This window comes from Melampsora larici-populina (genome assembly GCF_000204055.1).
Source record: "Melampsora larici-populina 98AG31 unplaced genomic scaffold MELLAscaffold_3, whole genome shotgun sequence".
NCBI classification, from domain to species: domain Eukaryota; kingdom Fungi; phylum Basidiomycota; class Pucciniomycetes; order Pucciniales; family Melampsoraceae; genus Melampsora; species Melampsora laricis-populina.
Genome location: NW_006768767.1, coordinates 1,665,764 through 1,681,177, shown reverse-complemented (window position 1 = coordinate 1,681,177; position 15,414 = coordinate 1,665,764). Strand labels below are relative to the sequence as shown.

Sequence of the window (15,414 nt, the reverse complement as noted above, 5' to 3'; positions counted from 1 at the left end):
TGCTGGTTTCGGGGCTTCTGGGTGACCATACATTCGCTTGCTACTAGCTTGAGCTCGGAAAGTGTCCCGGTCTGCCTTCTTTTGATGCAGTGAATTGACATGAGAGCCAGTAGAGACGGATTTTGCAATGATTGATTGGGCTGCAGCTCTAGCAGTGGCAATATTAGGAGCAGGAGGACAGGTTGAAGACTGAGATTGCAAGCGGGTTGGTTTTTGAGCATTGGAATGCTCCAAGTTTGACTCTAGGCAAGGTCTACAGATCCTGAGTTCTCCAGAGCGTAGAGTTGAGGGACATAGGGCACATTGAGAATGCTGTGTGTTGTTCATGATGCGGTGTGAAAAGAAGGGTTGTATGTGAGTCGGATGGTGTTGAGTTGGTTTGACAAGTTAGCCTTTGTGGAATAGGTGAAAGCTGATAGTGATTGGTTGTAAGTTTTCTCTCTGGTTGACTCTGTAGGGATTGTAGTAATGATCACATTAGGTTTTGATGGGTGTGCATTTACCCAAAAGGTGAACTTGTGGTACGGTTAGGTATTGGGTTTTGTTGTTTTATACATATGTGAAGTTTGACATGATGAAAATTGATTTCTTGAAATTTTCATGTATTATTTGTGCCAAAATGCCAAGTCAGTGGTTGATATTTGATTTGTGGATTGAAACCTGTGAAAACTGGCAGAAAGATAGGTTTTATCCCCAATACCGGGGGTTTCAGACCAGTATTGGGGTTAAATCTGGTGTTTATTCCAGTTTTGTCAATTTCTGACCCGGGGATTCTGATATTTCAATTTTCAAAATTTCAAGTTGTCACTTTGGCACATGTTGCATTCCGTACAAAAGACATGTAGTGGATAACTCAAAGAGGCAGGATACACCTTTTCTGAGAATGACACCACCACATATGAGACAACCAGAAGCAGTACATTGTCCTCCTAGAAGAGAGACTACAGCACCAGTTGCAAGTACTTAATTCACTAGTTGAGCCTCATATTGAAAATGTTCAATATAGAAGAGAAAGCTCAATTGAGGAATTACAAACAACTGCAGAGTTGTTAAGACAAGCTGATATCCAAAGAGAAATGAGAAAATCTTACCCACAAGCTAACACAAGGACCACCAGATCCCCCCTCAATGTCGAGGAGGGTCAGAGCCTCACAGTTGCATCCAGACTGCATTGCAAATATGTTTCATCTGAGAAGCTCAGCAACTCAATGAGTATCAATGATTAGCCATGCACATTCAGCCATTCCTCTAAGCTTTATAGAAAATAGGGCTATTGAGAGGTCCAAGACTGAGTCTCAGTTGCTGAGACCCAGATGTTTCACAACCTTTTCTAACTGTTTTATACCTGTGAAACAACCCACCACCCATAACCCGTGTGTCACATGTTTACTAATCTCTCCTCCCACTTGGGCTCTTTAGACTTGAAGTGACCTGACCAACTTCAAACTAACTTATCTTTGTTGTCAGATTTGGCCACTTCACGCTAGTCCAATGATTTAACAGGTTCCAAGCTCATTTTCATATCAGTCAGCCGGTAGAGGCTGGTAGGAACTCATTTGATCAAGCTCGGACCTTTGGATCACAAAGCTGCAAGAGCAATACACTCTTGGAGAGGTCACATACAACCAACACCTGAAGCGACCCGCTTTGATCCGCTTTTTGGCGGGTTTTGTGTAGAGGGGCGGGATACCGCTACAGAGGACAGCGCTCTCGATCCGCTTTTAAAAAACACCCGCTACATGAATGATGTAGCGCGGCGCCTATTGGACGCGCTCTTGCTCCGCTTTATCATTTTTTAGGGTAAGGGGGCGGCACGAGGCGAGAGTTTATACACAATTTTTTTTTCAAATGTCAACACCGCAAGGAAAATGTATGTACAATATGATATAAGAAAAACAAATCAAGTATCATATGTAAATCAGATATAAAAGAGTGACAAGAAATATAAGTAAATGAAAAAAAGTCAGATTAGGAAATTAACGAGTGTAAAATAGTAAAAAAAGACAAAGTAAGGAGACAGACAAGCAGCAAAAGAACAGAAAGTGATAGGCAAAAAGTGATAAGATAACTAAGTGACTGGATAAAGTAAAGAAAGATAAGTAAAACAGAGAGATAAGCACAATGATCAGATTCACAATAAGATGATCTGAGATTGTTTGGTTTGTGCGTGTTTTTCAAACAACTCCAGATAAGCAAGGCTTTCAGAAAACTTGTCATTGGTCTTGATACCTGATCGCAGCCATTCCCTACATCCAACAGCCCGCAAGATGGTCTTTGGTTTTAATGAGCCACGTCCAGGAACGGCAACGTCAGCCGCCGAAGAGAAGGTGCGTTCCTGTGCGCAGGTCGTACCAGAAATCGTGAGGTAGTTGCGGGCAAGTGAAGCAAGTACTTCAAAATTGGGCGTGTTTTCCTGTTGCAATCAAATAAAAGTGGATGAGTAAGTTTCAAATCAATCAAGATACTTGGAAATGAGACACACCTTCCACCAAAGCAGTTCTGATTGTCCAGGGACAATCAGATTATTGCCCTGAAGATCAGATTCAAGTTCACTTGACCAAACGGATTCCGAAGTTTGAAGGGCAGATGAGGTAAAAATGTCAAAGTGATCAACAATGGCATTCGCACTGGGAGAGGGAGTTGGAGCTGGGGTAGAGGCCGGGGTGACTGGCCAACTTTCCAAGGTAGATTCAAACACCTCTTCGATGAGGCGCTTGGCTCGTCCAGCGTAATCTGCGTAGTGCAGCTTGAAAAATCGAAGTCGATATTTTGGGTTGAGGACAGTAGCCACGATTACCAGGTCGGAGGATAAAGCTTCATCCTGGTAGACTGTGAGCTGGGATAACATGACTTCTATCATGCGGACAAGACTATGGAAGGTAGTTGTGGTGCAAGTGTTGTTCAGGGATTGAATGACTCGGAGGTACTCGGCCAACATCATGGAACCGGTGATAGTGTTTCCTTCCATGTGTTTGGTTGAAATACGAAAAACCTGAACAACAGGTATGTCAACAAGTATCAAACTATTGAAAAAACATAAGAAACAAAGAAACAAAGACTTACCTCTAAGATCTTGCATAAAGATTCCACAGCGTCCCATTCATCCATTGACATCATGATACCACCATAGTATCTGGTTTTGCGGTCAGCGATGAGGATTGAATCGACAACCTAAGAATAAATAGAATGGTCAGTCCAAAAGTTAGTATGCCTTAGATGAATCAAACTTACGTCGCGAGCGGCCACCAGCGCCGAATACATTGCAAGATCAATGTTCCATCTAACTCCCCAACCAGCGATCGGTCCGGGTCCATGATAGTTCATCTGCTTGGCGCGTGCTTTGAACTCGCCTTGCCGGGCATTGCTAGGTGTAAGTAACGCGTTGAAATCCTTCAACTGAGAGATGTTGATGTCAGCTATGCAAGACATCAATATATAAAGATAGAGATGAAAGCGAGAGAGATTACCTTCATGGCACCCTTAACAACGATGCATCCGTCAGTCGGATCATCTTTGTATGATGGATAATCATCGGGATCTTCATCTTCATCAGTCGATGTTCTGGCGCCGGCGCCAGCTTGTGAATTGAGGGTGTCTTCATCATCATCAGAGGAATCATAGTTGACTGCATCCTCGGTCAAGTCGTCGTTGAGAGTCACAATGGGGACGGGCACGGAAGTGTTAGGAGGGGTAGTTGGCTTGACATGTCCAGCTGCAAGTCCAAGGACTTTCAAACCTTTCTTGACCACCAAGCCTAGCTTGTGGGCGTAGCAGCGGACGTGATTTGGCGCCGAGTCCCATTCAACGGGATCGTTGCACTCGGAGAACATAACCTCCATTTCCCGTGCCATCGTATTGTTAGACGAACCGGAATCCATTGCCTGACCTATCATGTAATAGAGAGAAATACAAATCAAAAGATGTTAGTTTTTAGGCAACGCTATTAGAACAATAGAATGAACAGAAAAATGAAAAAAACTTATTTTTTGATGGAGGCCATGCTTTATCAGGAAGCGTCCCACTGGTTGCGCCAAGAGAAAGCCGAATTTGTTCCATGCAAAAAGTTTTAAAGTGAGGTGAACAGTTCTATACACCCAGTCCTGGTCGATGAAGTTAGCCAAAACTCCTATGAATGCATATCGATTACCTTTCGTAGTCCAACTGTCATGTTGGAGGGAAAACTTTGCACTATTTTCATATTAAAAAAACAAGTCATGGTTAGATAAAGAGATGGGAAAGGACTTTTTCGGAAGAAGATTGACTTACTGAGACTGAAGCGATCGCTGCTGAGCTCAAGCTCTTGTACAAGTCATTTGCCACACCAGCAGCCCAGGTGGGCGTCCTTAAATCAGCACGACGATTTGCGAGCTTGAAAGCCGCGCGGAGAGGAACGTCGTAGAATCTATTAAAGGGAAGTGCTTGTCTCATAACCCACATCACCAATACGGTGTTGCACAGCTCAACACTAAAGGTAGCCTGTGACAGGAAGGAGTCAAGGGTTGGTTGACCGGCTACTTCATTGGAAGCAGTGGCGTTTGCTGCATGCTCTTGAGCCCAGGTGATAGGAAGATCGCAGCCGGACTGGATGGCGAGAGATCGTCGAGGGCAGGAGGAACGCCCCTTGGCGCCATCACGGTGAGCGTAGAGATTATAGTAAGTGCGAAGGCCATGTATGAACGTGCCTTTGCACCACCGACACTGGAAAGAACGCGGATCATTTCCTTTCTGGAGTTTGAAAAAAGAAGGAGGAAGAGAAAAACAAAGTAAACGAATTAGTTAGAAGTTCAAATTGGGATGAGAGGATTGAGTCACTTACCTCGCCTTTAATATGAGTCGGCGGATGGTAGTACTCAAGCAAATGGGAGACCCGGCCTTTTTGCGCACGACGAACACCAGGAGTCTCGACAACTTCGATCTCAGAGGAGTCCTGATTAATATCGATACAAGTTGGTATTCCAGCCTAAGAGGTATAGAAGGAAATCTTGATTAGTCAGCTGTGAACAATCACGGATGAAGATGTAAAATAAAAAATACGAATGAAGATTTAAAATGAAAAATGAAGTACCGGTATGCCAACCGCCTTCTTGGGCTTCTTGGCTGGAGCTCGAGATAGGCCTGCTGAAGCACCAGAGCCTCTGGGCCGACCCTCGGCGCGAGATTTCTTCGGTTTCAACTTCTTCTTCTTTTTTGGTAACATTGCTAAAAAGTCATCGGCTTGGGTGATCTCAACAACAGACTCGAAATCAGATTCGTTGAGGGTGGGTTCGGAATTGTCAAAAGAACTATCAAGATTGATATCGGGTGGTAAATCACTATCACTGTTATCAATTGAAGGACGTTGAACGGAGAGTCTTGAGTCAGGGGACTGGATCACATAGCCGGGTCTAGGAGCAGTAGGACTACATGGACAAAGAACAGGGCCAGACGATGGAGGAGCAAGTTGGGAATCCGAGGCCATATTTATATTAATCTTTTCGATATTTGGGATCAAAAACGGAGAAAGATGATAAAAAGGTTGATAAGAATGAAAACTGTGGATTTATATATAGATATATGAATATATGGATATATAATGGTGCGCGTGCTCCAGGGGAAAACAAAAATGGATGCTTGCTCACCTTATATAGAATCGAAGAAGGTCATAAGCAGCCTCGATCCGCTCTGGGGTGGTCGCAATCAAATCCAAGATAAGGGCTGATGTCAGTTTAGCTTTGGACTAGAAGTAAGATAAGATGGAAGAAAGGGTTAGATGACATACCAAATAGTCCTGTTGGGATATTGAGAGCGTTGGTTTGGTGAAGATTTGGCCAGAAACTAAGTGCGATATCGCACATATCAGAAGGTTTTTTGCCAGGATTCGAAGGGGTTCCTTGGCGATGGTTGGGTTATGGCGTGTTTATCTGCAGAAATAGTGGAGGGAAGGTGTTGTATCGGAGAGATGGGATGTCGAGTGATGGTCTGATAGTGGCAGCAGCTTGAGATCTGTCTATCTGACATGACCCGCTACATACTGCTCTGAGAGTGGCTGCGGGGCACTTATTTGACCCGCCGCGCTAATGATCCGACCCGCTCGGGACTGAATTTCAAAGGAAGAGCGGCAGCGGGTCGCCTGGAAACTCAGCCCCCTAGCATATGTAGCGGCTGCGGGGCGTACCGCCCCGCATCCGCTTTTCGAAGCGGGTCGCTTCAACTGTTGATACAACTTGGAGGAGGAATGGATCTTTCAAATGCTGACAAATGGTTTGATGCTAGGGCAGAGAAGGTCGGCCGGATTCTGATAATCAGAATCATCTGGAGGGAATGACTAACCCATTTGCCCATACTTCTCCTTGATTTAGACATTGTCACTTCATTTTTATTTTCCGGTTGTAAGCTTTCAGAGGATTGACTCCAACAATTGAACAAACTAGTAGGAAAAAAGAAGCTTGTCATTGATCTAAGATAAAGGACTTAAAATAAGTGTACTTGCACGGTTCTTGAACCGCAAATGCTCCGCTTTGTGCTCAAGTCCCGTGCAGTGCTGCAGATTGATTGCCTAATGCAGGCTTTTTTCTCATTCTCCATGCGTTTGTATATATATTCCACAAATCAGTTTCAGAAGGAATTTGACTTGTATGAAATAGATCAGGAATCAAAACAGTTATGAGATTTCTGTTTTGATTCTTGATTGAATCTTTTAATTAGATTGTCATGGATGGTCTAATGCGGCCTGTGATATGGGCTGAATCCTCAACCTCTTCCACAACCGCAAGCCCTTCCTCTTACAAAGCCAGGTACATTAGTCTGTTTAGGAAATCAATGAGTCACTGGGTTATGCAGAAAGATGCAAGCAATAACAGGTATCACTAGCTTTGATTTGACATCCTCAGAATAGTGAGTCATCCAAATGGTAAGTTCTTTTGTTACTCCCATAATTTCTCCTAGTAAGATTTGTTGCATCAGGTCTTTTATGTTGTCTACTCCCTCTTCGTTTTCTTGATTGAGCTTGGGTACTGCTGCTAGACATCAAGAGGTTTGATGCCGTCAAGATGGGACAGCATTGGCTCTTGACATTTGTAAGGAAGGTCGGTGGTATAAGGTTGCACAGAATAGGTCAAAAACTCCAAAAAAACACCTCGGACGCTGAGAATGCTATGAAAACCGCCAGATATGTCATTTGCTGAAGTAAGCAGATAGAGAAAAAACAATGAAATGAGTTATGACACAGGATTTATAACTTGATCCACCTTGTACAACACTGATACCCATCTCATTATAAAGGAACTAGCACATCTGGGCGGCGGGCGCCGCATCAGCAGCTCACATTGGCCTGATACCGCTGCTATTCCTGCCTAAGTAGGTATCAGTCTTTGACAAAGTGCCATTACCATTAGTCTCTGTGCATGGTTGAGTGTGAAGTGGATTTTGGACCACCTTAAGATACTCAGACAACCACATTGTGGACAGACATACACTATACCAGATTGCAAATTTACCGCTGAGTTTAGAAAATTAAAAAGACATAGAAAATTATACACAAGGCAGAAGGGGTCAAAAAAATATGGAAAAATAAGGGTTGCATTCCCCTGTGTGTGCCCATCATTTTGCATAATTTTAAATATTTTTACGGCAGCAGTGTATATCAGGTCAGAAACTCAGTTTACGTCCAAAACTGGCAGTCATGGAGGCATTAACCTTGTGAGACCAATAAAATTGTCAACTTTGTGTCAACATCTGGAATATCTGCCCATTCTGAAAGCTGCATGTTTAACTTACCAGATACACATCAGAATGAGTGGTGTGTGTCCAAAAATGAAGAAGGCACAGCAATCACCGTCCTCAACAGTAAAGCTAGAAAAGCTTATAAATCTGTTCCGCAAGGGTTTTAGCATCCAAATGGAAACTGTAGATCCAGTATGTGGCTTTTATAATGCGCAACTGCCAGTTTGATTGAAAGAAAATTGTTGTATTTGTGATTGTTGAAAAGTTTCTGCCCAAGCCGGGGTAGTTTTGGACAAAATTTGAGTTTCTGACCAAATACACCCCAAAATCATTTTTCTATGTAACATCTTCAAAACTCAAGGTAAAAATATGTAAAAATATGCAAGATGATGGGAAATCAAAGACTGATTCAACCATATTTTCTTTGAATTTTTCCTACCTCTCATGCATTTCTGAGAATTTTCTACATCTTGACTTTTCTAAACTCCATGGTATATTATTGATTTGGTGTAGTGATACCATCTTCTCATACTTTCTAAGCTTGGCTTCTCACCATCTCTTGCACCCGTGTAAGCTTTCTTTTTCACTTATGAATATAAATTCTGACAATTTACTATAAATTCATTGGGTATTTGATCACAAAGCATGTGCTCTTACTACTACTTTTTTACTCAACCTGGTGAAGTTAAAGTGATTGATTGATACATTACACTAGACCTTAGACGGGCCCGCCCGCCCTTACAATTAAAATGGTATAATCCTTACAATTGAATGAATTGAAGCACAAGTCACAGTCAGGCAAAGAGAAAGAAATTACTTATCAGGTCACTGACAATGACACATATTTACTCAGCTGACTGCATTAGCTTGAATCAAACAGGCATTGTGTAGCAGGCAGCTGAGCATAGTTCACCAATGAGGATGATGATGTACCCCATTTGGGATCATACCTATCTTAAACACATAGGCCAAAAGTGCCCTAGATTCCTGTGATGTTTCTCAAAGTGCTCACCAAAACTGGTACATGTCAAAGGTTCAACATATCCTTCAGTAACTTGTGACAAAAACATGATCAGCTGAAATGCACATCTTACAAAAAAAGTCACAATGCAAATGTCTCTAAATGACAGCAAGATAATCCCTTATGATACTGAGATATTGTTGAACGTTCTCACTTATAAGAATTCAGTATCTTGAGAAGAACTTTATTATACTTTGATATAACCCTTCCTCCAACAAGAAAAACCTACTCAGCTTTGGTTGGGAAAATAAGTTCAAGACCAGACTACCAAAAAACCAAGAGGTTGAAATTCAAAGGAAACCTCAAGGGCTCATTATTCAAGGATCCTACTCCACTTGAATTCATAAAAATCAATTACTTTGTATGTATTTTGTTTTACATCAGCTTTGAAATCATTAGAATTATTTTTGATCTTTGATTTGAAAAATTAGTATTCGGGACAGATTGTAAGGAGGGGCGAGGAGATCATCCAAAGAAGGACAAACCTGTAGTTCTTTCATCTCATCTTCAATCACAATGTCCTGTTCAAGTTGCTCAGAGTTTACAACCTAAGGTACAAGTTGAGCAATATCAGAAAACCTAATTAGTGATTGGAATCATTAAAGCAGAATACATACTATTGGCTGAAATCAGGATCAAGGGTAGGATAATATGTTTCCTAAAACATTTGAATAAGTGAGCTTGTAAAAGTCAAATCGTTAAGATTACTGAACCTGCTACTAAGATTAGTCACAGGCAATCGAATCAAATCAGTGGCTCTAGAAACAATTTGAGACTGTAGAGTTTCAGATTAGAAGCTTAAGTCATAGACAAAGCCAAGGAAGGATAAGGCTCACTTGATTAGGTTTCAGGAAATCTTTGAGTTGAGATAAGTTTGAGTTGATTAGCATTGTACCATGATGAACAGAACGATCTCGTGTAAAGATATAAGCTGAACCTGAGACCTATATGTTCAAGAATGTCAATTCCAACAAAAACTTTGACTTCATACCCAAAAGGGGTTTATACAAAACCCCTTACCTTATCTGATCCTAAACAAATATCATGTCAAGAGTTTAGTCCAATATCAGGAAGACCTGATGAGATAAGTGATCGAGCCACAAGTTCTCCTGGAGCTAGAGAGCTGATAGATCAATTGAGGGAATGAAGGGTAGTACGCTATCTTGAACGTTCTTGGGCCAATCTACAAAGTCATATCACATGGCTCAGTTGATATTTTTATACGCTGGTGAGCTGACATTGTAGGGAGTATAAAATGGTCATTTCTGCTCCTGTACCATCCATCTGATTTTGAAAGTAAATTCAAGCATGAAAAATGAGTTGAATTTGTAGGGACAATTAGACAAACACTTGCTCTAACATGTCTGAGATATGTTTGCGAACAATCACTACTACATTTGGCTCCATTGGAGAATGTGAGATCATCTCAGAAAGATTGGCTTAAAGGCAACAAGACAGTCATTTGCTCAGACCCACAAACCAATTTAAGAACACAAAGATAGAAAGACAGAAAGATGACTAACCAAACAAGTGTAGCAAATGTTCTGCACCCTAAATATCACTCATTAATTTATTCTCTGATTCAGGCCGTTTACAAATATCGATATAATAAATAATGACCAAGAGCTTTATCAAAGTAAACTTTGATTCCGGCTAATACTTCATGTAGTAGATTTTTGGATATTGATAAAGTTTTTGATTTGGATTCGTATGTTTCATATTCTTGAAAGATCATACTAACTGTCAGATTTCTTGGTAGTGTGACAACCTGGTTTAAGAAATCAAAAGTCTTCAGATCAGTTTGATGACACCAAGATAGCAAAGAAGGGCTTATAGGATTATAGTCTTACTTGATTCTTCCATCTCACTGCTTCCCAATTGTCTACTTGTTGTAACTTTAACGGTTCTAAGATCATGATCCGAATAATGGGTCTTTTTGAAGGTTCTTCCTCCTTAAGACGTCCAGAAAGAAGTCAAATGAGTAATCCAATACATAAAAATGGATGGACAGATAAAACAAAACCCTGTACAGTTTCAATCCCAATATCTCTACTCTTTTTCGTACCTCTTTGTTCGGGTTTCTTACCCTTATCTAAACTTGATCCAATCCCTAACTTATGCTTGATGATCAATGTCTCAGGAATATCTTTAAGTCTTCAAGCTTCATTTAATTCTTCTTGTTTCCTTAAGTTCTCTTCATTTGATTTTGATAATCTATCTTCTGGTACCCATTCATCCCATGATTGTTTCCATCCTTTGTAATATACCCAATAATATATCCCTTTTTTGGATGGTGAAGTTCCATCAGCTTTTCAATCTTCAGCTTTGAGGACCTTATTGAGAGCAATAACCAATTCAGACATGATGGATTAAAGACGTGAGATGATGGTTTTAGATATCTTTCAGCACAATCTGTTCAACTCACCTTAGCTTCATAAATTAAAGGTCCACGATAACACAAAACACATTCATTATCCGCAAATGCCAGTTTGACCATTTCGCTTTTGATAGGACTCAACCGGCAATGTACATATCGATACGAGAAAAGTACAATGAATGACTTGGTGTAGGGGCACTTGAGGTTCTGGGTTGGAATAGATGGTATTGCCTCAGGTTGTTGTGAGATGAGGATCACTGCTGGTTCACGTCAATTCGCAGCAATGCGTTCAAGTGATCAACTTTCAAACCAATCCCGGATCCACACACTTGCAGTCAGTTTAGGATTCTATCTGTTCAAACTGATTCAACATTACTTCACTCACCTCTCAAGCTAATAATCTCATTTGGAACCTCATCATCCTTTGTCCTGCGGTACTTAGATTGAATCAATCTCCAGCCTGTCAAAGAGTTGACCTGTAGTGAACTCGGCTGGCATTGTAACGGTTTCTGGCGGTACGTACAGAAAAGGACAGATTGTGAATAAAGAGTGTGACACAATCAGAAGGAATAGACAAGCGAAGTGAGGAAGAAGAGAAGACTGATAGGTTGGGAAATCAATGAGTAGTGACATGACCTAATGCAGGGGCGAGTGAAGGGGGATCAGCACAATTAGAGCTTACGGATTGGATTGAGTATGGGCTTTATCACGCAGGGGGTGTTGAGTAATGGCTTAGATGAAGATAGAAATGAATATAGCACGGACATTTTGAATAAAGACAAAAACGTGTGTGTGATCATATATTTAAGGCAATTGAAAAATTTAGAAGAAGTTGAAGCAGAGTTCAGAAAGACGGAATGAAAAATTGGAAAGTGTTTTTGTGCATAGTACGATGTTGGAAGGGAGTTAGTGAAGACGGAATGAGAAATTGGAATTTTGAATTGTAAAACTGAAGGGAGTAGTAATGGTAGTAAGTGGCCTAGCCCAAATGAAAAATTCTACTAAAAACGGAAGTTGATGCAGACTGGTAGATTTATGGTTTTGATACTTGGGTATGGGTTGAGTATTCTTCTCCGAGATAACATGAAAGAAAAGTCTTTGTGCGGAAGCCGGAAAGAAAAGTAGATGTGGTAGCAAAATCAAAAATGGATATTGGATTGAGCACTTATCTAAATGGTTACCAATTGCAAAGGTAAAACTTGACACCAAGACCTGCGGTAAAATGGGAGAAATTTTGGATATAAAAGAGGAGATGGAAAGGGGGAATATTGAATACTCACGTCCCTCAACAGCAAACCATGGAGTCATATTTACGTCAATTGGTGGCTGAAACAGTAGGGATGTCAATGTGAGTGTAGGTTTGTAGGCCCCGGCTTTCAAGCGGAAACTCAGCATTTAATGTAACCCTGGCGGGAGGCATAAATGCTGAATCTTTGCTTGAAGGGGGGGGGTTTACAAATTTACATTTATTTAATCAGGTTGTTGTTTCCAAGGCTGCTCCTTTCACTGGAATTTCTAATTTCTATCATCATCTCCTGGTACTCCATACCAAGTCTCTGTATAACCCCAATGATGGTAATTCACACTAAATGGTAAAAATCAACTCAAGATATAATCAATCTCAATGCAATGTGGTTTTGAAAACTTACCCATATGTATAATGATATTCCTTAAAGCAAAAAAAGTCAAAAACACCATCCCAACATAGATCAAGGCTGAGGCATCCCAGCAATATTTGATTCAATACACCAAAGGGTGACTACTTAATTGATACCCTGACTGTCAGAAAAAATGTTATGAAAATTTGTTGTTGGTGAGTTCTTGGGTGAATGGACTTTTTTGGGAGTTGAATGAAATAGATTGCTCCCAATTGAGTCCAGAAGCATTTAGAAGGGGGTCCTCAAGATTGAAAAAATGTTTTGGCTCAATTATAAGAAGGAACAGACGTAAATGGACAACCAATGGGTCGGGATGAACCAACGGTAAGTAGAGTATTTTGACTTATGTATAATACAAATTCAGAACCATAAAAGATGAAGAGTTCATGAAACATTGAAAGAAACCTTACATCTAGGCCAAAGCTTTAACCCAATTGATATCAGGAAGTGAGACAACGTAAACTTCATGCTTTCCTTTAGATTTCTACAAGTTCAAATTATCAGCAAGAGACTGATGATGTTTTTTTTATGTTTATTTTTCAAAACCTCAGCTCAAATTTGAGTTGTGCAATTCTTTGGCAAATTGTTAAACATCCAAACCTTCATAAATACTTGGAGAAGAACTTGATTCAAAATTTCATAGCCCTTTGATGGAGGCACTTGATCACTGATATTCATTTGATAGTACTTCATGGTATACCACTTATGCACAGGAAGTAAAGATGAAGTATGCAAAACCACACATGAGGAAGGCCCACAACCAACAAAATTGCTTATATTTACAATTCCCCTAGGCAAACACAACAAACTTTAACTTGATGAGGTGAAGATGATCTTGAGGTGTAGTGTTGAGAAACTCAAGCTGCTGACCGCTTTAGTACTTTCACCACCACAAGGGGTGAACAATACACAAAAGAGGATGTCTAACACCTCCAAGTAAAAGTGCTAGAGTTCCCTAAGGGCTGCTCTTTCTAATAATAAAAAAATAAGATAAATAAAAAATGTACTCTACTAAAGCCTCAATCATTTCTGATGGTAATAGGCTCACAAAAAAAGATAACTCTCAACACCAATTAGGTGTTATTCAAGACTTGACTTTAATGGACTACAGGCTTGTATTATAAAAAAGGAATGTAATGCTACATAAAATTAAATATCTCCCCTTTGTAAGGGGGGCCGATTTTGAAGTGACCAAGGACTGCAGTAGTAAATTCATCCAATAAAACTACAGCTCTATCAGTGGTAGGGCAAAAGAAAATAAGATGAGACAAAAAATGATCTAGAACATCTTTTATCGAGTACGATGTGTTAAGAAAAGGAAACAAAGAACAATCAAGTTTGAGGAACAACGTGTATAAGAAGAAAGAAATTTCGTGAAGTATTTTGAAGACAGTTTTTAGGTGAAGATCAATTGATAATCAAGTGTTAGATATAGTGACACATTTAAAGAATTCAGTTAAGGCAACTTGTTTTTTGTTACCAAAAAACAACTCGGACTCAAGCATCTCAGCATATTTTTGCAAAGAGTTGTCTAGTTTGAGACCAGAAACCGTATCACTGCCCTCTATGTGAGCTAAAACGATGTGGACAGCTGCTAAACCTCCCCGCCTATCAGTTCCTTCCACCATTACTCCAAGTTCATTGGCTATCCTCACTGATCTGTTTACTCTCTTATTGTTCATTCTTGATGACTGACTGTTTTGTTTTGTCTTGGTTTATAGAAACTACTTGAAGAACATCTTTGGGCAGATATGACTTCCTTAAACCTCAAAATGAACCCTTTTGATTACTCATCTTCATTCACAAATCTTTTCTGCTTCACAAAACAAATCATCCCAAAACTAAATTCACCTTTGATCTCGTGATTTATTCAACATTACAACTCTTGCTTACAACACATAGCACCTTGATCGGATGAAAATTAAACTGTTTTGAGACATCAGATGTCTTTATTAAAGAGTATTTCAATAGGGTAAACAAGAGAAATCATTGAGCTTATTGGTCTATTTTGAAGAGGTTCATTCTTTTTGACTTTTCTCTGAATTGTTCTAATTCAGTACTGATGCTCTTTGTGTAGCTCTTTATAATCTTATCAGAACGATCTTGACCACCGACTTGAGTACAAATGGTTTTAGAGAAAGTGGTTTCAAATCTATCAGTGATCAGGGTTTATAACTGGGTCTGGTCGCAGGTCAACAGGATCCAGTCTGGTACGTGGTCAATCCAGATGAGTGTGTTATAAACACTAAAAAAAGCTTATACATTGCTTTCTTTATATACAAATTGATCTGAAAGAAAACACTACCTCATTCACATGATGACCTCATTCCTTAGATCATAAAATCTATACTCGCTTCACAAGATATCAATGGACAAAGAAAAACAAGGATCATTATCATTACACATTGAATTAAAGACATCAATAAGATAACTTACTTATCAAGGACACTGTTATATATATATATTGCATTTAAGGCATTTTGATTACAACAAACATTAACAAACCTGAAAACAAACATTAAGGGGTTTCAAGTTAAGTTTTTTTACGTATTTTTACGTTACAAAAATTTGGCCGTTGTCGTAAAATGTGCGTATTTTTTTGAAACGGGGGACCTTTTTATGTCTCCCGTTTTAAAAATACGTTGTTTTTAGGCAAA

The 15,414-nt window shown here is 40.0% G+C and overlaps 1 protein-coding gene across 1 annotated transcript; it reads right to left on the bottom strand.

Moving 5' to 3' along the window:
* Window positions 1-10,313: 10,313 nt before the first annotated feature.
* Window positions 10,314-11,219, bottom strand: MELLADRAFT_102366 (uncharacterized protein; the record flags this gene model as incomplete). The annotated part of the gene is made up of 4 exons (XM_007404991.1): window positions 10,314-10,490; window positions 10,573-10,674; window positions 10,753-10,842; window positions 11,148-11,219. 4 exons carry the CDS (start codon window positions 11,217-11,219, stop codon window positions 10,314-10,316), a joined length of 441 nt encoding a protein of 146 aa, XP_007405053.1.
* Between the last annotated feature and the right edge of the window lie 4,195 nt (window positions 11,220-15,414).